General features: G+C 45.6%; 1 protein-coding gene across 1 annotated transcript in view; it reads left to right on the top strand.

The window, feature by feature from the left end:
- The first annotated feature begins 14,195 nt into the window (after positions 1 to 14,195).
- Positions 14,196 to 23,886, top strand: part of GNA12 (G protein subunit alpha 12) — a 101,676-nt gene continuing 91,985 nt past the window's right edge. The window contains exon 1 of the mRNA XM_006112893.5: positions 14,196 to 14,920. Within this exon, the coding sequence (XP_006112955.2) occupies positions 14,606 to 14,920 (315 nt within the window). The 5' untranslated portion in view covers positions 14,196 to 14,605. The remainder of the gene's footprint in view (positions 14,921 to 23,886) is intronic.

Here is a 23,886-nt window from a genome sequence, read left to right as displayed (position 1 = left end):
ATCTAGCCCAGTAGCCTGTCTGCCAACAGCGGCCAACCCTAGGGACCCTGGAGGGGATGGACCGAAGACAATGACCAAGCCATTTGTCTCGTGCCATCCCTCTCCAGCCTTCCACAAACTTTGGGCAGGGACACCACTCCTACCCTCTGGCTAATAGGACTCCATGGACCCAACCTCCATCACTTTATCTCACTTCTCTTTAAACTCTGTTCTAGTTCTAGCCTTCACAGCCTCCTGCAGCAAGGAGTTCCACAGGTTAACTATTTGCTTTGTCAAGAACAACTTTCTCTTACTAGTTTCAAGCCTGCTACCCATTCCTTTCCTTTGGTGTCCTCTAGTCCTTCTTTATGGGAACTCATGAAGAACTTTTCTGAATGCACCCTCTCCACCCAACCCCTGCTTTTAGAGACCTCTATCCTGTCCCCCCTCCGTCTCCTCTTTTCTAAGCTGAACAGTCCCAGTCTCTGTAGCCTCTCTTCATCTGGGACCTGTTCCCAACCCCTGATCATGTTAGTTGCCCTCCCCTCTCCCAGCCTTTCTCTTCCCCTCTCCCACCTCCTTTTCCCAGTCTCCCCCAGTTTTGTTCAATAAAGACAGAGTCAATGTTGGAAGAAACGTTATCTTTATTTTGTACATCAATAAGAAGGGGGGCTAGGGAAGGGCAAGTGGAAGGAGGTGAGGGAGGAATGGGGTACGAGCCCCCGATGGGGAGGACTGGGCTGGCTCTGCGGGCTTCTGGGGGTGGAAGCTCTCCTGCAGCCCCCCAATTACTCCCTCTCCCCAGATGGCAGCCTGCGGCAAGTGCAGCCGGGCTGATGGCCGAGTGGTGTGATGTGCCCAGTGTGGGCACTCAGGGCACTCCAAGCCAGAACTTCTTTGCAAGCGGGGCACCCCTTAGAACTGTGTGTCCGGGGTGGGGGTCGGGACCCTTTAAGCGCAGCCCTCGGCTAGCCTGAGACAGTATCTCCATGCTCTAAGTCCTCCTTTTATGCCCTGCCGGCACTGCTTCCGGCCATCATTAAGCCCTGTTCAGAGTCCACTCAATGTGGACTTACTAGTTCGAACTAGCAAAACGCTAGTTCGAACTAGTTTTTAGTTCTAGATGCGTTAGTTCGAACTAGCTTAGTTCGAATTAACTAATTCGAACTAAGTTAGTTCGAACTAGCGCTGTAGTGTAGACGTACCCTGAGGGAGTAACCAAAGAGAACATCTGTTTTCCCCTATATATTCACTAGCAGGTCACTCATGTAATTGCATTAAGCTGTGCTAATTTTCTTCTGGTTTGGGGAGCTCCATATTACAGATATATTATATCCATAGAGATATTTTGGCTCTGCATCACTAAATAAATCATTTCAACAACACTGCGAAAAAAACCGGGCATACTTCAGCAGCGAGTGTGATGAGTTCCATTCTCAGGGAGCTACATTTCCCTTGGCTTGCATTTGTCATTTCCGATGTGGTGTTTTCCTCCGTTTCTCATGTTGTTACTGGGGGATTGGTTTTAGAATGTAGATGTCCCAAGGGCAAGCGTGAACCGACAGGACTACTCAGTGCTGCCCCTCCCACACTCCGAAGTCACAAGCCTACCGCTGTGTGCTTTCCCAGGACATATATCTATTCCTACATTCCAGTCCCTGTGTGCTTTCAAGACCCATCATCCCAGGCAGAACATAAGAGACAATCCCTGTGTTTTCTCAGAACATGCCCACACGTTCAGACCCAAGAGTCCCAGTGCTTGGACTCCAAAGGTCTATGTACTCTGATAACAACACATCATCCAGGTACAACATGGCAGTCCAGTCCTGCACTCAGAACCACTAGTCACAGTCCCTAAATATCTTAAGATATCCCTGTACTCAGAACCTAGGCCTTGTGAATACTCAAGACATACCCTTATACTCGTCAGGACACTTGCTAGGGTACACAATACGTACCTGGTTACAGAAATTCTATGGAAAAGCCACAAGTTGGATTTTTTTTAAAAAACAGCTTCTTTCAACTACTACTAACTGGGGGTATGTCTACACTACCCCGCTAGTTCGAACTAGCGGGGTAATGTAGGCATACCGCACTTGCAAATGAAGCCCGGGATTTGAATTTCCCGGGCTTCATTTGCATAAGCGGGGAGCCGCCATTTTTAAATCCCCGCTGCTTCGAACCCCGTGCAGCGCGGCTACACGGGGCTCGAACTAGGTAGTTCGGACTAGGGTGCCTATTCCGAACTACCGGTACACCTCATTTACGAGGAGTAACGGTAGTTCGGAATAGGAACCTAGTCCGAACTACCTAGTTCGAGCCCCGTGTAGCCGCGCTGCACGGGGTTCGAAGCAGCGGGGATTTAAAAATGGCGGCTCCCCGCTTATGGGAATGAAGCCCGGGAAATTCAAATCCCGGGCTTCATTTGCAAGTGCGGTATGCCTACATTACCCTCCTAGTTCGAACTAGGAGGGTAGTGTAGACATACCCTGGGAGACTAAGATGAGGTTTAGTGTTTGAAAATGAACTAGTTCATTGAATAGCAGTGTCTGGTGCTTCAGCAAAAAACCAGGCTGCTGCCAAGTAGTCTGCGAATGAAGATTAACTGGGTAAAGAGCCACAACTTACATATTTCTTTTATTCCTATTTCATCCCCTAGGGGAAAGAAAATGAGTGTTACAAAGAACATGCACACACAAAACCCCTCTGCTGCAAATTTTATAAAAGAAACAGACTTGCTTTGTCCCTCCAGGCCTGTCTCAAGCTTGCACGCTGTTTAGTGGCGGGTGTGCCATCCGCAGCACAGCGCATGCTGGGAAAAATTACACAGAGCAAAAACTGACTCTGTGTTGTAAATTTAACAAAAGAACAGGGAAAGAAAGATTTACTAAACATAGAAATGTACTGGAATCACACGGAGATGGAATGTGCTATTAGGCCATCTGACCATGCAGGATTGTTCCATTCTCTTTGTCCAGTCCTGTTCCCAGTGTCTCTTCCCTAGCTCTCAATAGCTCAACAAAGCCCTTAATTATGAACCTGGAGTCCATTATACTCCAGATCCCAGATTACAGCCAATTGTGCAGGATAGTGGTTTCAATATTTCCAGGCTCCACTGTGGAGGAAGTAAAGTGAAATGGAAAAAAGGCTGGGAGCCAAATTTGTTATTAAGAGTCAGATCCTGGGGATGCTGAATGACATCAATTTACATTGATTTCATTGGGGATTACAGGTGCTGGTGCCTTGGAGGATTGGGCCCTGAAAGAAAAAAGACATTTGTGGTAGGGAGATGATCAGATGTGTGGCAACTATCAGCCAAGATTCCAGTTCCAGAACCCTGAATTACCATCCCGGGAGCCAGTGATCCCTTTAAGCTGAGCACTTGGGTGGCTACTTAGGAGAGATTCAAATGCTGCCCAGCTAATTAGCAGAGCACCCACGCCTAGGTTTTGTTTCTACTGGTGGTGCACATTTCTTGGTGCACTCAGAAAAAATTATTCTGAACATGGATAGAAAAAATCCACACACGGATGGAAAAGATTAGAGGGAACGTTGCTGGAGCCTCTGGGCCCATTGCTGAGGGTTCCAGAAAGCTTCCTCTCTACTTAAACAACTTTGTTTCTGATTTCTCTCCATACATTTCATTGTTTGATTTGTATCTGACCATTTTCTTTTTATTTACCTATCAGGAGTATACACAGAAAAGGCCATCAAGAGATACACATAAAACCTCTGGCAACACGGTGATTGGAACAGGAGCCTGGCTTTTTAACATTACAAATCCCCCAGATTAGTTAAGTGTTTGAAGTGTACCTGGAAATCGAACACTTCCTCATCTAGACAGTAATAGTCGTGGTCACCATCACCACGATGTAAGAGAAGCAAAGAGAGCTCAGATCATAAATCTCCTTCAAATCTAAATCGGCTTTGCCCTCTCAATGCATAGTAAGTAATTCTATGGCATCTTTAACTAAGCTAAGAGGAACCAGAACTGCTTTTGCCCTGAAGTAATAGCAGTCTGGCAGCCTGACTAGATGTGATTGCCTAATCTAATGGTCAGAAAGAACAACTCAGGTGATTATCCACTGGTAATTATCCATTACTACACATGTTATCCCTCCTTTCAGGATTCCAGCTCTGTAATGGCACATGGTGGGCACCTGGCTGAGAGATTTAAGACACTGACTGTCACTTGTTTTGCTGGTCTGTTTCAACAAGTCTCCTTCAGCAGCTCAGCTCTGAGTGGTCGCTTTGACAATGCCCGTGCCCAGCCAGTACAACTTGGCCTTCTTTTAAGAACTGCAGCACTTGTCCCCCTCTGTGTCTACCCCACTTGGTAGATGTTTTGGAGGTAGGCAGGACAATTACAGTTACCTTGTGCCAGTGCTCTCCAATGAGACTATGTCTGCTTCTGGGCCCCTAGGTGTTGTGGAAGAGTAAAACGGGAGCGTTAGGTGTGCAAGCATACTAAAGATCTTCATAAATACCTTCATCTCTAGCTTGCAACCACCAATCTACAGAATTCCCCCTGGAGATCGTTCCACCGTACCCTGCCTCTGTTACCATAGCTCAACATCACAGCCCCACATTAGAATGAGCCCTTTGTAGGATCCAGTTTATTTAGTGTTGACTCATATTGGCTCTCCATCTACATTCCATTCAATAACTCTCCACACACAGAATAGTGATAGAAATGTAGCCGTGTTAGTCTGGTGTAGCTGAAACAAAAAACAGGACTATGTAGCACTTTAAAGACTAACAAGATGGTTTATTAGGTGATGAGCTTTCGTGGGCCAGACCTGCTTCCTCAGATCAAATAGTGGAAGAAAGGATACAATTAAAAAAAAAAGTGAACACATATGAAAAGGACAAATCAAATTTCAGAACAGAAGGGGGATGAGGGGGGAAGGTAAATGTCTGTGAACTAATGATATTAGAGGTGATAATTGGGGAAGCTATCTTTGTAATGGGTAAGATAATTCATGTTTTTGTTTAAACTTAGGCGTAAAGTGTTGAATTTAAGCATGAATGTCAGTTCAGAGGATTCTCTTTCAAGTGAATCTCTTTCCACACACACATACGCACATCCTGCCTCATTTGGTAGGGAGCTCCCAGCCCTCCTTCCAAGCACAGGTTCTTAGTTCACCAGGTTCCCTTTCAGATTTTCTCTGAATGCACCTCAGCCGGCAGGCTCTGGTAGCAGGGTGTTCCTCCTGTCTTAGCAGCCTATGCCCAGTCTTCTTGGGTGGAGCAATTTTGTCTGGTGTCAGGATCTTCATGGCAAGAGTATTTCCATTCTCTCTACCATCTGTGCACAAGTTCCTGCTGAATTAATAGACAGCAGGCTTAAAGCAAATATAAGGAAGTACTTCTTCACTCAGCACAGAGTCAACCTGTGGAACTTGTTGACAGGAGACGTTGCAAATGCCAAAACTTTAACTGGGATCAAAAAGGAACTAGATACGTTTGTGGAGGGTAGGTCATTCAATGGTTATTAGCCAAGATGGTCAGAGATCCAACCCTATGCTCTGGGGGTATGTCTAGACTACAGGCTTTTGTTGACAGAAGTTTTGTCGACAGATACTGTCGACAAAGCTTCTGTTGACAAAGAGCATCTAGACTACATCCAGTTCCATCAACAAATGTAGACATGACAGTGTAGATGCAAAGGACAGTGTAGCTGCAATAACGCCTTTTGTTGACAGAACTCTGTCGACAAAAGGCGTTATTCCTCATAGAATGAGGTTTACTGCCATCGACAAAACTGCTGAATTCTGTCAATGTTACGTCGACAGAACTCGGTGGTAGTGTAGACGCAGGTATAGTTTTGTCGGCAAAAGTCCACTTTTGTCAACAAAACCCTGTAGTCTAGACACACCCTGAGAGTCCCTAGGGCTCTAATTGCCAGCTGGTGGGATTGAGTGACAGGAGATGGATCACTGGATAATTGCCCAGTTCTGTTCATTCCCTTTGAAACATCTGGCATTGGTCATGGTCATAAGACAGAATACTGCACTAGATGGACAACTGGTCTGGCCCAGTGTGGCTGTTCTCGTGTTCTTTTATAGGGGAATCAGCTGTCCTCCTTCAAGCTCTATCCATGCAGAGCACAGATGGACTGGAGCAGTTCTTCGGTATTCAGTGTTGGCTGGCCCCAGGACTTCAGCCCTAAACAGGCAACATCATCCAGCAGCTCCCCAAGAATCGTCTTTTTGTTCAGCACTCAACTGCTGTGTAGCCATTGAGGGAAAAGGTGAGACTTGTACTTCACCTTACCGCTGTTTCTCTTCTCTCTTGCTCGTTTTTCACTTTATCTTTTTCTTTACGCTGCTAGCAACTGAGAGACAGGCAGGTAAGAAATGTGCCCACCTTGTCAGCTAGCTCTTCCTCAGGAGGAGAAAAGACACAAAGAACAATAATAATTACAGACACAAATAGAGAAGGAAAGGGAGAAATGGAATAGAGAGAAGGCAGAGGTGGTGGAAGAGAAATAGGGAGTCAGAGAATGAAATTGATGGACAAGATTCATGGAATCATAGAGCTGGAAAAGACATCAGAAGGTCATCAAGTCCAGCCCCCTGCTCTAGGCAGGACCAATCCCAACTAAATCAACCCAGCAAGGGCTTTGTCAAGCCGAGACTTAAACACCTCTAGGGATAGAGACTCCACTACTTCCCTAGGTAACCCATTCCAGTACTTCACCGCTCTCCTAGTGAAATCGTTTTTCCTAATATCCAACCTGGACCTCTCCCACCACAGCTTGAGACCATTGCTCCTTGTTCTGTCATCTGTCACCTCTGAGAACAGCCTCTCTCCATCCTCTTTGGAAGGTCCCTTCAGGAAGCTGAAAGCTGCTATCAAATCTCCCCTCACTCTTCGCTCCTGCAAACTAAACAACTCCCTCAACCTCTCCTCATAGGTCATATGCTCCAGCCCCCTAATCATTTTGGTTGCCCTCCGCTGAACCGTCTCCAATGCGTCCACATCCTTTTTGTAGTGGGGAGCCCAGAACTGGACACAATATTCCAGATGTGGCCTCACCAGAGTCAAATAAAGGGGAATAATGACATCTCTGGATCTGCTGGCAATGCTCCTCTTAATGCAACCTAATATGCCATTAGCCTTCTTGACTACAAGGGCACACTGTTGACTCATATCCAGCTTCTCATCCACTGTAACCCCCAGGTCCTTTTCTGCAGAACTACTACTTAGCGGGTTGGTCCCCAGCCTGTAACAATGCTTGTGACTCTGCACTTGTCCTTGTTGAACCTCATCAGAATTCTTGTGGCCCAATCCTCCAATTTGTCTAAGTCGCTCTGGACTCTATCCCTGCCCTCCAGCGTATCTACCTCTTCCCCTAGCTTAGAGTCATTTGCACACTTGCTGAGAGTGCAATCCATCCCTCATCCAGGTCATTAATAAAGATATTGAACAAAACTGGTCCTAGAACCGAACCTTGGGGCACTCCTCTAGAAACCAACTGCCATCATGACATAGAGCTGTTGATCACTACCCGCTGGGCCCGGCCTTCTAGCCACCTTTCTATCCATCTTACCGTCCATTTATCCAATCCACATTCCCTTAACTTGCTGGCAAGAATATTGTGGGAGACCGTATCAAAAGCCTTGCTAAAGTCAAGGTATATCACATCCACTGACTTTCCCATGTCCACAGAGTCAGTTACCTCATCATAGAAGCTAATCAGATTGGTCAGGCATGACTTGCCCTTTGTGAATCCATGCTGACTATTCCTAATCACTCTCTTTCAAGTGCCTCAAAATGGATTCCTTTAGGATCCCTTCCATGATTTTTCCAGGAACCGAGGTAAGACTGACCGGCCTATAGTTCCCTCGATCGTCCTTCTTCCCTTTTTTGAAGATGGGCACTACGTTTGCCTTTTTCCAGTATTCAGTATTAGAGTCACATTTCATTTACTCATGCAGCTAGTTGTGGCTATTTGGTCACCTCAATGGAAGGATGGGGGAGAGGGATGATTGGGAGTTATGGAGCAGGGAGATAGGCAGGAGGGGTCAAAGAGTTGGAGAGTGTGGTGTATTTGACGAGTAGTAGTAGACTGAGAACAGGACGTTGCTTACACATTGTTTTCTTTGGGTACTCACACTCTTAATGATTCTGTGGAGTAGGGATGTGAAGATTTAACCAGTTAACCTTAGCAGGTGAGGCTTACCAGTTAAGTTTAACCTGTGGGACACTGTTGCAGACTGGAGTTCCCTCCCCCCCCCCCCCCCGCGCTACTTCCCTTTGAATTGGTTAAATTAAACGTGATTTTACATCCTTACTGCAGACACACACAAAAATATCTGAGACGTCCACAGGTGGCTACATCAGCACTGCCCAGCCATAGCGAGGTTCTTTCCTCAGAAGGCAACAGAAGTGGTATTGTAGCAGCTTTGCAATGGAGATCAGACTTCATTCTGCGCTGAAGTACACATAGCTTAAGGATGGCTGGATGAACAGACACAGCACTGCGGGGGGATGGACCTTTTCCTTTGGCTGGATGGCAGGATGAATGGACAAGCCACAGTGAGCATTGTTAATGCAGATCCAGTCATGGGAGCTGAGGATCACTGGCATTGATTTGTTTGCCGACCAATTTATCTGGGACCATAGCCTCCACAGAAATTAAGTTTGGTACTTGGCTGAACTCTCTAAAACCCTCAAATCCCTGAGGCAGCCTGGAGGGCCAAGAGGAAGTGATATTGGCTGTAAGTTACAGTAAATGAGGGTTCTGGAGCTAATAAGCAAGTACCAGTCTACTCACGCAATAGTCGTTTTGGATATGGATGTCACACAAGCACTGCGTACCTGCACATCCCACTGCACAGCTGCTCTGAAGGGCCATGGGAATTTTTTCTCCTAGCTTACACTTTTGACTCAAAAGTGTCTATTTTAACTTCCCAGGCAGTGTTAATCACAGTGAGCTCAGTTTTTAAGTCAACCCAGGAGTATATCAGGGGTGTGTCATGTCTGCAATCCTCTTCAAAATTGCCACTGATTGAGTAGTGCAGCATACAACAGAAGACATGCCAAGAGGCATTAAATGGACACCCTTCTCATCCTTTGAAGACCGGACTTCGCAGATGATCTTGTTCTCCTATCATATACCCAAACCCATATTCAAGAAAAAACAGCTTGACTCAATGCATTCAGCCAGCAAACTGGATTGAAAATCAACTACAGATGTTAACTAGTGTGTAAACATGTAACTGTTGGAATTTTTAGTGATTACATATTTACACGCAGGGGAGGCAGGTGGGAGCACTGGCTTCCCATGAGCACCAGCTCCTGCCGCCTCTGATAAAGAGGCAGCAGTGCAAGGGGCAGGCGACTCTGCAGGAGCCAATATGCACGGGGAGCCAGCTTGAAAGCCACTTCCTGCATGTACCAGCTCTTGCCTCCCCTCCTCATTCCCCTCCCCCCACTGCTGCCTCTGTGGGAGGCAGTAGAGGGGAGGGAGCAGGCAGCTCCATAGAACCAGCATGTATGGAGAACTAGCTTAAAAGCTGGCTCTCCAAGGGCACCATCTCACACCTCCCCTCACCTTGCTACCTCTAATACAGAGGCAGCGGGGCATGGAGGTGTAGTTGATTAACAGATAATCCCAGGTTTATTGGTTAATCATGGCTATCATGACCTTTAATATTGCCTCACCATCACCTGTATGAATAGAGGATTATGTTCTCACCAATGTGGAAAACATTCACATATTTGGACAGTACCATCAGCCAGGATGGTGGAACAAGCCAGAATATCCGAAACAAAAACAATAAAGCCAGGCACACCTCCAGGAGCTTACATACAGTCTGGAAATCATCCAAATACAACACCAAAAATTAAATTCAAGATTTATCAGAGGAATGAGAAAGTATGACATGTCCAAGCTATCTTGCTTCCATACAACCTGCCTCAGAAAAATCCTGCATATCTTTCATCCCAGAACAATCTCAAACCAAGATCTATTGACACAGTGCAGCCAAGCGGATGTGAGCATCATCATTGCCAGGAGGCCTTGGAGATGGATTGGCCGGGTCCTTCAGATGGGAACTGATTCCCTCAGCAGAATGGAAATAAGATGGACACTTGAAGGCAATTGAAAATGAGGCCGCCTGAAAACAACATGGCAAAGAACAGTGTAAGTCGAGGTGAAAAACCTGAAGCACAGCTGGGAAACCAATAAAAAGTCTTCCAGAAACAGACAGGCATAGAGGAGCTTCCCCCATGACCCTACATGCCACCGGCATAATAGGAACGTGATGATGATGACTCTGCTGACAATAGTTCAACAGTGCAAATAAACTGGTATGCTCTGGTACACAGTGCCAGCAAGGTATTTATGGGCAGTATAGCAAACTGAAACAACACAGCAGGAGCCAGCTGCCCCACTCCTCTTCTCTGGCACAGCAGTATAGCTCCCAGTCATGCTCCCTGCCCTTCCCACAGGCTTCCCATAGAGCACTTCCCACAGAGCACTTCCGCAGCTCTGATTGGCTGGGAAAGGTGAAGGTTTTGATCTGAGGAAGTGGGTCTGGCCCACGAAAGCTCATCATCTAGTAAACCATCTTGTTAGTCTTTAAAGTGCTACATAGTCCTGTATTTTGTTTCTATGAGTCTATGACTTGTTTCTTTGTAGGACAATGATGACATCTAGTGGCTGATTTTGTGAATTACAATCCAGCCCTTGGACCGTGCATCTTAACCCCTATCAAGAGGAAAGATAATGGGAAACACAACCCCCAAATTATGTTTTACAATAGCGAGTGGAGGACAGTTTCTGACAAACTGCTATGTTCTGCTACTTCTGATCCTTGCAGTATTTAAGTCATTGCTCTTATTAAGGCTCAAAGGGTTTTTATAGAATGTTTTTAACAGCATCATGCGTGGCTAAATAGTCTGTTCGTTCCCAGAAAGGATTACCTTGTTTTTAATTGTTCCCTGTTAATCTGAGCATTCAATAATTAATTCTGGGCCTTCATTTTTAATAACTTTCTTAAAATTCCAATTGTTTCATTGTTTCACCTATCTCTGTCTCTGTATCTATCTGTCTTGTCTATAGCAGATGCTGTAGCAGTCCTGGCCCAGTGCTTGGAAGAGATAGGGGCCTGGTTGAAAAATAGCTGACTGAAGGTCAATCCACAGAAGATGATGGTGATGTTAGTAAGTGAGAGAGGGATGAGAGCAGGGCTATCCCTGGTAGTTTTGACCATCACCACAGAGCAGGGGGAGGACAGCCCCTCCCTGGAGGGGGCTTTGCTCAGGTCTGTAGGGGCAGGAGCTGTGGGGGGTAGGCCCAGAGCTGTGATGGGCAGGAACAAGGCACAGAGGCAGCTGACATCAGGTCCACCTCTGCAATCATCTGCAGTGGCAGGAGGCAGAGTGACCTGGCTTCCAGCCACATCACTTGTGGGAGGGAGATTGGGGAGAGGTCAGTGGGAAGTGGAATGACCTGTAGCTGTGAGCCATCTGAGCAGAGTAGGCTGTGGCTGACTGGCTCTGCTTCCTGTTGCTGCCAGTGAGTGTGGGGACAAGACTGATCCCTGCTGCTAGCACCAGGACCCCACTAGTCCCCTGGGCCACATCACTTGGGATAGTGGTTTGGGAGAAGAAGTGGAATGGGGGTGGGAAGGGACAGGAAGAGGTGAAACCGAGGTCGAGCATGGGTAGGGTGGGAACGGAGTAGTGTGGTGTCCTGGGCTCCACATCACCTTCAGGATGGTAGGCAGTCTGTGTGGCTACACCCACCCCAGGGAGAAGCTGGCAGGCGGCCTGGTAAGTTTTCTAGTATATCTATAATTTGTACTGTTCTAACATTGTTATTGGTATTACAATAAGAAAGTCACAGTCATGATATTTCAGTCAGAATTTCTTCCTTTTATTAGGGCCTGAGGAGTAGCATAAGAAATAACAAAAAATACATGAGTGTATCTGCTACCCTAGACGCTATCTGCAGAATGTTTTGTCATCAGATATTTGGACATACATTCTGCAGCATTATCTTCATTTGATGTGTAGATCATTTTGTTGTCAAAGTCGCAGCTTCAGGAACCCTCCTTTTATTCTTGGTGGCATGTTAGACATGAGTCTATTAAAAATTGCTCTGAAGATTTGTTGTCTCCAAGGATTACAGCATTTAGACTGCACAAATAACTTCTAACTTGGCAGTGATGCACGCCTGCTTTCACTAAAGGACTAATCCTGCATGTATGAAAGTCCGTAGGAATTTGTTCATTCATTGACTTCAAAGGCTGCTAAATCAGGATCTAATGTACTGTCCAGTTCTTCATACCTCATTGCTGAATACCTTGTGAAATGTTAGAAATACTCCTTACCTGCTCTATATAGGAAAAAGCCCTTCAGTGATTCCAATAATTAGAAGCTCACCAGTGTACCAATCCTGAAATTGTTTAGTTAATAATTTTTGCAAAGCAAAGGGAGACATAGCTAATGTTGAAAAAACTATGGTACCAATAAGTACCTTGTCATTTGCGCCTTCTTCTGAAGCCTTAACAATATGTCTGATCTGATTTTATTCCAAACCCACTTAGCAAGTACTCTAAAGCTACACCTACACAGCAGCCTTATTCATAGTGGGCATCTACACTACAAGTCTTTATTTAGAAATAATGTCGAGCTGGAGGACTTTTTGTTCTGATTCCTGTAACTCTCATTTCACGAGGAGTAAGGGAAGTCAAAGGGTCTTCTTCTTTTGACTTCCTGCTGTGTAGACAGCGCCAAAAGCCGAATTAAGCTACTTCGACTTCAGCTATGCAATTGACAAAGCTGAAGTTACATTGCTTAATTTGACTTTTGCCCTACTGTGTAGACATGCCCTAATAGTCTAGCAACTTGGCATCAGTGGAAGACAAGTAGCCAGGCCTGTCCTTAGAATTTATGCAGTACTATTAAACAGGACACCCAACAGCAACCCAGGAGGGAAGGAATGATTTTTAAAGTTATGATGTTATAATTTTCAGCAACATACTAATATTTTTAAAGCAAATGTTAACCTAGAATCTGTAGATTAACAGTATATTCTGACATCATATATCTGTTAATTGGCTTCATTGCTACTTGAATGTCTCTTTTACAAGCTCATTGTTCTCCTAATAGGCTTGCTAGAAATCTTTTAAATTTAGTCACTTTTAAGTTAACTAGCTCATCTCCAGATGAAGGCTACAGAAACCACAGAACAGGGATAGGAAGAAGCAGGTGGGTGGCCATTAAAACCCTGCAGTGTCCCCAAATTATTGGGTGCCCTATACCGCTGTATATTAACTGTATGGGTAAGACAGCCCAGCAAGTAACAGCTCAGGTTTGGGATTTAGCACTGGTCTTTTCCTACCATTGAAGCACAATGATGAGAATGCCCAGGTCCTCTCAGAGGTCCAGAGATGACAGAGGCACTTCTAGCTTTTGAGGCCCCCTAGCCATAATAAAAATAAAAAATGACAACACTGATCCAACACCAGTCACTAGTAGTGATTTGTTCATATAATCAGGTGATCTGAGAGGACATGTTCATCCCTGTCTAATCTTGTGCCACCAGAACGTATCTATTTGTATTAATGTTTATGAACATTTTAAATTCTTTAATATGACAAAATCTGTATCAGTTAACAAAACAATTATGTCTTTTACCAAGTCACCTCTCTTATTTGCTTAGATTTGCAGCTCTAAGCTGAGGGACTGTGTCACATTTTGGATGTGCATAAAAATAAGTTGTGAAACTTACAAATGCCAAAAAATTAACAAGAGTTTAAATTTGAGGCCTGCTTTTAAGCATCATTCCCAGGTCAAATGGCCTTCCTGTCCCCTCCCCATTGGCCCTAAGAACTCCCCTGACACCCAGATGGGGAGAGTCAGAGCCAACTTTCCACTCCCTTAGCAGCTCCTCCCCATCTCTTCTCTAGACGCTCTCCTCTTCCACCCCCTTCTTCAGGCTCCTCCTCTTCGCTCCGCCTCCTTGGGCACTCCGCCCCTTGGTCCCCATCTCTCCTCTCTGATTGGCGCTTCTACCCTTTACCCCGCCTCCCAACTTGCGGCTCCTCCCCCCCGCCATCGAATTACCTCCCCTTTGTCCATCCCCCCCTCCGCTGCCCCTCCCTCCATGCGTCGGGTCCAGTCGCCTCTCGGGCTGGGCTGATTGACACCCTTTTGCCCAATGAGATTCATTGGGAGCGTAGTGAAGTCCCGCCCCACCTCACCCTCTCGCGGACTGTGCCGTGTGGGCGCCAGGCAGTCGAGTGACCGGCGGGCTCCCTTTCCCGCCCCGAGGTGCCTCAGCGGCTGCGCTCCGCCGTGGCGCGCGGCCTCGTCCCGTTCTCCTCAGCCCCTGCCCGGCTGCGAGGCGCCACGGCACCAGCCCCTCCCCGCTCAGGGTCTCCGGGCCGCGCCCCGCCGGCTCCCCCGCCCCTCGCGGCCGGGCTCCTTGGGCCACTCCCCTTCCCTCCGCTAAGCCCCCCAGTGCCGCGCGGAGCTGGGGAATGGGCGGTCCCGGCCCTTAGCCCCCGGCTGCGGCTGCTCCGAGAGCGTCTGCCTGGCCTGCGCCCGGTGCTGGGGGCGCTCCCCGGGGCTGCGAGTGCCGATCCCGTCCCCTCGCCCAGCAGCCATGTCCGGGGTGGTGCGGACCCTGAGCCGCTGCCTGCTGCCGGCCGAAGCCAGCAGCCGCGGGGAGCCGCGGCGGGAGGGCAAGGAGCGGAGCCGGGACTCGGAGCGGGAGGCGCGGCGGCGCAGCCGGGAGATCGACGCGATGCTGGCCCGGGAGCGGCGCGCCGTGCGCCGCCTGGTCAAGATCCTGCTGCTGGGCGCCGGCGAGAGCGGCAAGTCCACCTTCCTCAAGCAGATGCGGATCATCCACGGCCGCGAGTTCGACCAGAAGGCGCTGCTGGAGTTCCGGGCCGTCATCTACGAGAACATCGTCAAGGTGCGGTGGGGCGGGGGAGCCCCGGGGTGGGCGGAGGGGACCGGGGGGGCACCCTGCTGCCGAGAATGGGGCGCAGCAGCAGCTGGAGTTCGGGCCGACCCGACAACGCCCCTCCCTCCCCCCAGGGTGGGGCAAAGGTTGGAAGGGGACCCGCGGCAGCACAGTCTTACAGGGCTGGTGGAGTTGTGGGCTGCCATCTGACTGCAGTCAACCCGTCGGGGCTGCTGGGTGTGCCATGTGTGAGGGTAGCCTAAAGGTGAGTTGGGCTACAGGGCCTACTAGGTCTCTGGATCATCATCCAACAGGTTGGCCTTAAAGGCCGAGGATGATTATGGAAAAGTCTTGGAGACTGGGGGCAAGATCCAGGTGGTGTCTAGGTGTGGTGTCTGCTCTGGAAAACCCTGATGTAAGCACCCTCAGAGTAGTTAGAGACCCTCATGTTTGGAAAAAGGCAAATGAGAGGGAGATGAGGATCTCCACCCTGAGGAGTGGGTGTTGCGGGTTCTTTCCTAAACAATGACCCTGAAGATGAGGGGAGGTCCCTTATACTGTGTTCATAGTTTTTGAAGCCTGTAATTGGGGAACATTTTGAAGAGAATAGGAGGCACTTGATACCAAAAGCCATGGAGACCTATATGGAAGACTGCTCCAAGGCCCATCAAGAGCATTATGAGTGATGGCCTCAGAATGAGCACCCTGGTTGGTTTGGCGTTTGGGGGAGAGGAGCCTTCAGTCAGTGCTTGCATTTTTATTGTGCAGAAGCCAGCGCTCTGGGGCGTAGAGCGTGAAGACTTCTTGGTGAGAAGAGAGAAAGGTTGCTGTAGTTCAAGGCCGTGCTGTACAAAAATATCTTCAAGATTCAGAGAGTGTAGGGTAATTGACTGTAAAGGCCAAATCTGCTTGGGTGCCTTAGGTGTTCTTTATAATAACCAAGTGCTAGTCATCTCTTAGTTAGAATAATCCTGCAGGTGCATAAAAGCTGGGATTTGGAAAGGGCAGATCACCAAAGGAATCTAAGTAGCCTTTGTGCACAGAAAAATGGATAAGTGGTGTTCATGGGGACTATTTCCGATATTCTCTATAACGGTGCTCCACTGAGGAAAGATGCTCACCTACATTAGAAGAGTAAATCCATATTTTTTTAAAACGATATCTGTACATAGACCTGTACAAGTGAGGAACTTTGTAGTTGCTCTGGGAGTTACTGCATGTCCCCTTCCTTGATTTTTTTGCATAATCTAAGATAAGGAAAATAGCTTTCTTATCTTAATATGTGCTTCCAAGGATAACTTTTTATAACACTGCTCTCTTTAAGCAAGTTAAACAAGTGACTCTTGCAGTCAAGAACTCCTTCAGAAGCTTCCTTCAGAAACTTCCCCTTTCATTCAAACTGAATGGGAAGACCATTCATAGCTTAATTCTGCTATCTCAGTTCCTTTAAGAAGCACTACAAAACGAGGCAAATCACTGAAAATGGATGGTAGGATAAGGGAAGGGAAAAGGAGTTTGCCATGGTAGTAAGTGCCATATATTGGCTTTATATGCCATTGCAGCAGGAAGTAGTAGTCCCATACAATGCACAAGGAGCACTCAGACCACTAAATCCATTGCTTTACAACTTGCTTCCTTCTCTTAGTCTTCCAGAATGAGGGAGGAGGGAAGAAAGAGAAGGTGTGACTTAAGTTTCAGGTATACCCAAAAGTGAGTAGTTTGAATCTTGGGCTAAGTCTGCACTGGGTCTTCACAATGCTGTTAATTTCTGGCTCAACAGTGTGAAAAAACATTTGAAACCCTCCTCTCCCCAGTGGAGTAAGTTGCCATGCTGTAAAGCCCTAGTGTGAACCCGGGTACAGCACTACTCCCTTCATGGAGGTGGTTTGCACAGAGTGCTGGGAGAGCTGTCTCCCAGTGTTTGTACTACAGTAAACTTCGGATAATCCGCACCTTTAGGACCCAGGGGGTGCCGGATTATCAGATATTCCGGACTATAGGAAGGAGGGGCTATGAGGGGTCTGGGGTGGAGTTGGGGGGATGCGCCCCTTGGTGCTGCGGGACCAACCCGGCAGCACCCCAGCTGCTCTGCCCCAGGCTTCCCCGAGTCAGCCTCTGGTCATTTTCAGCAGCGGCTGAATTGAGAAAGCCGGGGGCAGAGCAGCTCCAATTGTCCAGCTGCCCGGAGCACTTCTGGGTTCCAGATGGTGCTGGACCATCAGGAGTGCCGGACCACTGGAGTTTTGCTGTATATAGCTGCACTCTTGGTTTAATATGCTGCAGCAGCTGTACTTTACGCTTTTAAGAGTAGACAAAGTCTTCAATTAGTGTGTTTATTTTGGTGCTAACTTTATAACCAGCATTTCTCATACAACCTTTAAAAAGAGCAATTCTGCCACACTTCTTTTCCTACCCTTACACAGTACATGCTCTTTACCATCAGTTTAACATAGTTTAAAGGTATCTTGCCAGTTTTCTAGACCAGTGTTTCTCAACCTTTTTTTATAAAGTACCTCTTTAAAAAAAAAAAAAAAGTAAGTACCTACAGTTTTCAGAAACACAATTTCTTTTTTCTACCATTGCAACACATTTGTTTAAACAACTTAATTGTAGCTGTGCAGGCGATGACATTTTTGGGTGTAAAAAGTACAAAAATTATGAAGTGCTGTAAAACTTACAACAAAAATTCAGTTTTCTCCAAATTTCAGTTGTTAATGACCCCTCCCCCCCCCGAGTTCTATCATGTACCCCTAAGGGTACTCGTACCACTTGTTGAGAAACACTGTCCTAGATAAGTGGACATCATCTCTTAGAGTTCTTAGTGGTTGCAGTTGACTGTAGGTGTACTCTTGCCTTTCAGAACAGTTTAATGGGTGTTGAAAAGCTGTAACTTCAGCCTATTACATGGAACTTAGCACTTATTGTCAGTTGGTTTATTATGGTTAAATTAATATAACCATCCAATAACTATAAATGGAAATACCTACATCAACTAAATAATATTGTAATCACTAAAAAAAATCTTAATCATATATTAAGTAACTCTGAAGTGCAAGATCAGTTGTTTAAAGGCAAGTATTTTTAACATATTAAGCTAATTCTGCTTGACCCTATTGCTGGTAGTTGAACTGCATTTTTAGCTCATCTTTTCTCACTGTTCTTCAGTGCTTTATCAAAGAACAGTTGTATTTAAAACTTCTGGGCTGTGTCTAGACTGGCAAGTTTTTCTGCAAAAGCAACCGTTTTTGCGGAAAAACTTGCCAGCTGTCTACACTAGCCGCTTGAATTTGCGCAAGAACACTGACGATCTCATGTAAGATTGTCAGTGTTCTTGCGGAAATACTATGCTGCACCCGTTCGGGCAAAAGCCCTCTTGAGCAAATGCTTTTATGCAAGAGGGCCAGCGTAGTCAACACGGTATTGTTTTGCGCAAAAAAGCCCCGATGGCGATCGGGGCTTTCTGCGCAAAACCGCGTCTAGATTGGCACGGATGCTTTTCTGCAAAAAGTGTTTTTGCGGAAAAGCGTCCGTGCCAATCTAGACGCTCTTTTCCGCAAATGCTTTTAATGAAAAAACTTTTCTGTTAAAAACATTTACAGAAAATCATGCCAGTCTAGACGTAGCCCTGCAGTTTGGGGATCTTTCCTAGAAATGGTAGTATGCATATCTGATTAAATGGTCACTTTTTATTCCCCAATATGATTACATTTTTCACAGAGAACAGATTATGCCCTCCTCATGGTTTGTGTTGCATTCTTTATAAAGTGCCTCTTGCAGTAGTACTTGGACATTATAAATGGATTACAGAAAATGGAGTGAATTGATGCAGATATTTTTGTCATATTGACTCTGATGTTAACAGGTTTGTTTTCCTTCATTACTAAAACTTCCACTTCTTCCTTTCTGACTTCAGAGCCTCTTACTTTTCCTGTGTCTTGTTGCAAATTAAGCATGAATGCACGGTTTTTAGACTTCTCCTCCTTTTGGGAGGTCACGGTTCAAAAACAAAATGCTGAAATAAGTAAACCTGTGATCCAAAATTTACTTTTCCATATAGTACAGGTGATGGTTCAGAGCTCTGCTAGCTTTTTCTGGCATTGTGGGACAATCTTTAAATATGTTGGTTTTGCTTTGGTTTAAAGTAAATAATCACTGGTTAACTAGGGTTTTGCTTGTTAATCAAGGCTAAGTTTCAAAGTAACTTTGAGACTTTTTCATGATTGAATTGAAAAGCAGTAGTGTTAATGTTCTGCTTTGAGTACACAGACTCCATTACTTCAGCACACCCACCTGGAAGTGGAAAGTGGATAGTATAGAAGTAATTGCTGTTCTTTTGTTGTTGTTGTTTGTGATTTTTAAGAATTCCAAATGTATGGAGAGAGACTGAGAGAGTCTTTGCATGTTACAAGTTTCAGATCTGCTGAATGGCTGTTGTTCTATAAAAATGTTGTTTGGAGTGCCCATTAAGTGTCAAAGAACAAACTGATCACTACTCTTCAGACATAAAACACTGCTCCAAGTCTTGCTCCTTCTGACTACAGTTAATGAAGGTTTAGGGATTTCAAGCTGTACTGTGACTTGATGAGTCATAACTCTGATGCTCTTTGTATATGTATGTTGCTGTTTTCTATTTGGATTTGACTATTAGAGCACCACAAAAAAATGGAAGTGAGCCAGGCTTCACTGCATGAGAACAATTAAAATAACTTACTAACACTGAAGCAATACCTATATCAGCATGTGTGATTACTTCACACAGAACTATAACAGTTAAATTCAGCTTTAGAAGAAGCATACAAGTATAATCTGTGAGCTTTTCCAAATTAGTGTCCATATTGAACTGGACAAAACCGCTTACAACTGTAAGCATTGTTTAATTTTTTTCAGCCTACAACCTGAATTATTTGAGACTGACAAACTAAATGACTGAAAAGTTAGTATTTGAGTAAGAAGGAACTCCAGAGAAACTGCGATTTGAAGTTTCTAGCCATAATTTAAGCTGTGTACTTTGAATGAAAAAATTCCAGGATGCCTTGTATAGATGTGCATTTCATCATGGCTGCACAATCAGAAAGGCTTGTGCTTGACCATAGGCTTGTCTGAAATTCAGACATCAGTTTGAAGCAATAGAAAGGATGGAGTTGGAGAATACTGTTGCATTCAGTTGTAAATTACACTTAGGTGAGCAAGATGATATTCTTCTTGGACACACTTATAATGCATGCAGAAAAAACATAACCCTTATTAGTTTGAGAATCCGGGGAGAAATGTCATCTCACTTTTTGGGAATTCCAAAAGCTGATGTATAAATAGATTTTAATCCACAATGTGGATTTGCATGGATGAAGTCAGTAGCCTGGGAGGGGTTAGTAACACTTGACCTTGAGTAGCTCTTTCACTAGAGGTAAAACATACTCTGGGTATTTTAGTTTTGATTAGTGGCTGTTTGATTTGTAGTAGCTGTGGTTACAGTTGACTTCTTTATTAGTCTTTCACAGGACAGTATTACTCTTCTCCTTTGTTGCAGCTGCACACCTCAAAGGGTGGACACGGTTCTATTACAACAGTCTTATCTGTGTAAAGTGAAAGACTGTTCTGAGAGACTTCTTGTTTGCCGATGATTGCGCCTTGTATGCTGGCTCTGAAGCAGAGATGCAAGTTAGTGTGGACAAGTTCTGCACAGCTTGTGACAACTTTGGACTCACCATTAACAGCAGAAAGACCAAAGTCATGTATCAGCCTGTCCCTTATGCACCGTACACAGAACCCACAGTCACAATCACAGGGCGGATGCTATAGGCAGTGGACCAGTTCACTTACCTTGGCAGCATTCTTTCCCATGCAGCTAACATTGACATAGAAGTCACATGCAGAATAGTGAAGGCAAGTTCTGCTTTTGGTAGACTGCGCCCCACTGTATGGGAACGTCGAGGAATCAGCCAAGCAACAAAACTGAAGGTCTATAGAGCTGTGGTACTCACCACCCTCCTGTATGCCTGTGAAATGTGGACTGTGTATCGGAGGCACGCAAGACAGCTTAATCACTTCCACATGACTTGCAGAATATTATGCATCAGATGGCAAGACAAAATACCAGACACTGAGGTTCTCTCTAGAGCAAGTTTACCGTCAGTCCACGCTCTGCTGATGAGTGCACTGACTAGATGGGCAGGTCATGTCATTCGTATGCCGGACAAACGTATACCTAAGCAGCTCCTTTTTGGGGAACTCTCTACTGGTAAACGCTCACGCTCACGTGGTGGACAGAGGAAACGTTACAAAGACACACTCAAGGTCCCCCTGAAGTCGTTCAGAATTGATACAACCACCTGGGAATCGCTGGCACACAACCGCCCTGTCTGGCGCAGTCTCATCCACAAGGGATGCCAAGCTCTCGAAACAAGGCGCATCTCTGAAGCACAACACAAGCACATGCTGCGCAAGTCCAAAACTACCAGCGCAACGATTGCAATGCCTACACATGTCTGCCTGACATGTTCCAGGACATTTGGTGCCCAAATTGGCCTGATAAGTCATCTTCGGACACACTGTATCCAGTCTCAAAGCACTTAGTGGTGTTGAGGTCTTCATTGACCACGATGGACGAACAACAACAGTCTTATCTAACGAATTTTCTTACCTTTGGAAATGAAAGAAAATTCAGTAGATAAGTGGTATAAAATAGAACTATGTCAGCCTTTGGATGTGTACACCTGGTGTTGTAATTAATTAGACCTTACATTATATGGTTGAACTTCTCCTTAACTTGTGTTACCTTCAGTCCACGCTGGTCATTGTCACCTCTACTCCTGACTTAACTGGAAAGGGCCATTGTTGTTGAAATGTATTTCTTGGAACCTTTCACGGTGCTTTTAGAATAGACTCAATAAAATGTAATACATTATACAGTACAAACTGACTGTAATAAATTCAGTCAGTCTTGAATAGTGCTTTCTAGATCTGGATAGCTTCTTGTTAGGGTCAGGAGGAAAGTGGTTAACATAACTGATGACGTCACAGTTCAGAGGGGCAGCTGACAGGATAATGAATACTATTAACAGTTACTACTTTCTTTGATTAAATATTCACTCTTGATCCAAAATATTATTCAGTTAACCTGTATGGTAGTTTCTCAGAAAATGATTGGTCCTTATAGAGTAAAGAGACAAACCTTGATGCTTTCCAGTCTGACTTACATTTTACTTTTAAATCATTTGGGAATACAGAAGGTGGAAAAATTACCCCTAGATTAAGTTACTGTTCAAACAGATTCTCTAGACCAGGGTTCAGCAACATTTTCAAACCAAAGAGCCAAAACCACATCAAAATTCAGAACAAGTGGTCAACAGAGCCATGTAAGAATGCCCATTTGCATGAATGAAAATATACAACTTAATATTCTTGATAATTGACATGATTATTAATAGCATAAATGAAACATACTCACAGACTTTAGTCAATGGGATTTTTGCTGCTGCATCTCTTCACACATTTCTTTGAAGTTTACATCATAAATGGTCAAAATCAGGTTCATGCATTGATTCAAACTACGTGAGTAATTATGTGTTTTTTAAAATTTTGAATTTTTCATTTTAATTAAAGTTGCATGCATTTTGGGAATGACAAAAGAGCCACATTTGGTTCCATGTTGAGCCATATTTGGCTCGAAAGCCATAGGTTGCAGACCCCAGTTAAGATACGGAAACATGCTTGAGTGATGGCTGGAATTGCTTCCATTAGCATAGTGAGCATGAGTTTGAGATCAAGGGATCTCCTGTGCGTGTGATAATTCATGTGTTAGTTTTCAGACGGGAGAGAAGGGAGGCTTGTGTGTGCAAATAAGGATTGTCTATACAAGGTTTTAAGTAGCCCTTCTGTAATTTACAGAAACAAAATGAGAGCCAGCAGAACACAGCCCTATTACTCTTCAGCAAATGTTTCCTCTCAAAAGCCCATGTTTGCATCATTCCATGCAAATAGAAACTAGGGATGTTGTATATCAGGTAATTGAATAGTTGTGTAACCATGAAATCATAGCAGTTACCTGACTATTCGATAGTCCCCAGGGCAGGACTGGCAGCCAGCGTGCTCCTGACCCCACTCATAGGGGGCCCCCTTCTACCCTGTGCTGCTACCTCTGTATCTGTCGGGGGTGGAGGCGCCTGGGACCGCTGCAGGCAGAGGCTGCTTCATGGCAGCAGCCCCTGTCTGCAGGGGGTCCAAGTGCCTCATGCACCAACCACTGTCTGGGGAGCTTGGATACCCCCATGGACAGGGGCTGCTTTCACCCCACACTGCTGCCTCTGTATCAGAGGCAGCAGCATGGGGCAGTAAGGGGAGACGATCCGTGAGGGAAGCCAGTTTAAAAACCAGGTCCCTGTGCTTCTGCTTCTAGTACAGCAGCCTGTTGGTTATGGGTCTGAGCTCCCCATAGACAGAGGCTGCTCCCCGGGACACCTGCAGACAGGGGCTGCTGCAGCGAAGCAGCCTGTGCCCAACGTGGGCTGAGGCTGACAGAGGCTGCTTAATGGTAGCCTCCCCCAACTCTCCCTCCCTCCCACCTTCACTGCTGCCTCTGATAGGAATCAGTACAGTAACCAACCATGAGCCAGAGGCCAGTCATAAGTTCTTAATACTTGATCTTTAAAGATCCAAATTAAAGGAAAAAGCTAATAAAATTCTGAAAGGTCCCAAAGAATTTGCCAGTCTGAACCTTCAGACTCAGCAGTCAAGCTATCTTGAACTCTAATTGCAAGCTTTGTTTGCAGCAAACAGGTTTTTGTTTTGCTGCATCTTCATCTTGTTGGATTGACTTGCAGACTAGAAGTCTTTTCACAATTTGCAGACAGGCAGACGTCACTGCTGCTACAAATACAGAGATTCCACAGCTAATCCAAATGTTTCTTAATGTTTGTGTTCCTGTGGACTAAGTAAATGACACTTTCCTTTGTTCATATATCTCATTGGGGCTAGCA

Source organism: Pelodiscus sinensis, chromosome 15 (assembly GCF_052426305.1).
Source record: "Pelodiscus sinensis isolate ZL-2025 chromosome 15, ASM5242630v1, whole genome shotgun sequence".
In the NCBI taxonomy this organism is placed as follows: Eukaryota; Metazoa; Chordata; order Testudines; family Trionychidae; genus Pelodiscus; species Pelodiscus sinensis.
Note: the sequence above shows the minus strand (reverse complement) of the source record. Positions and strands in the feature narration are given on the sequence as shown.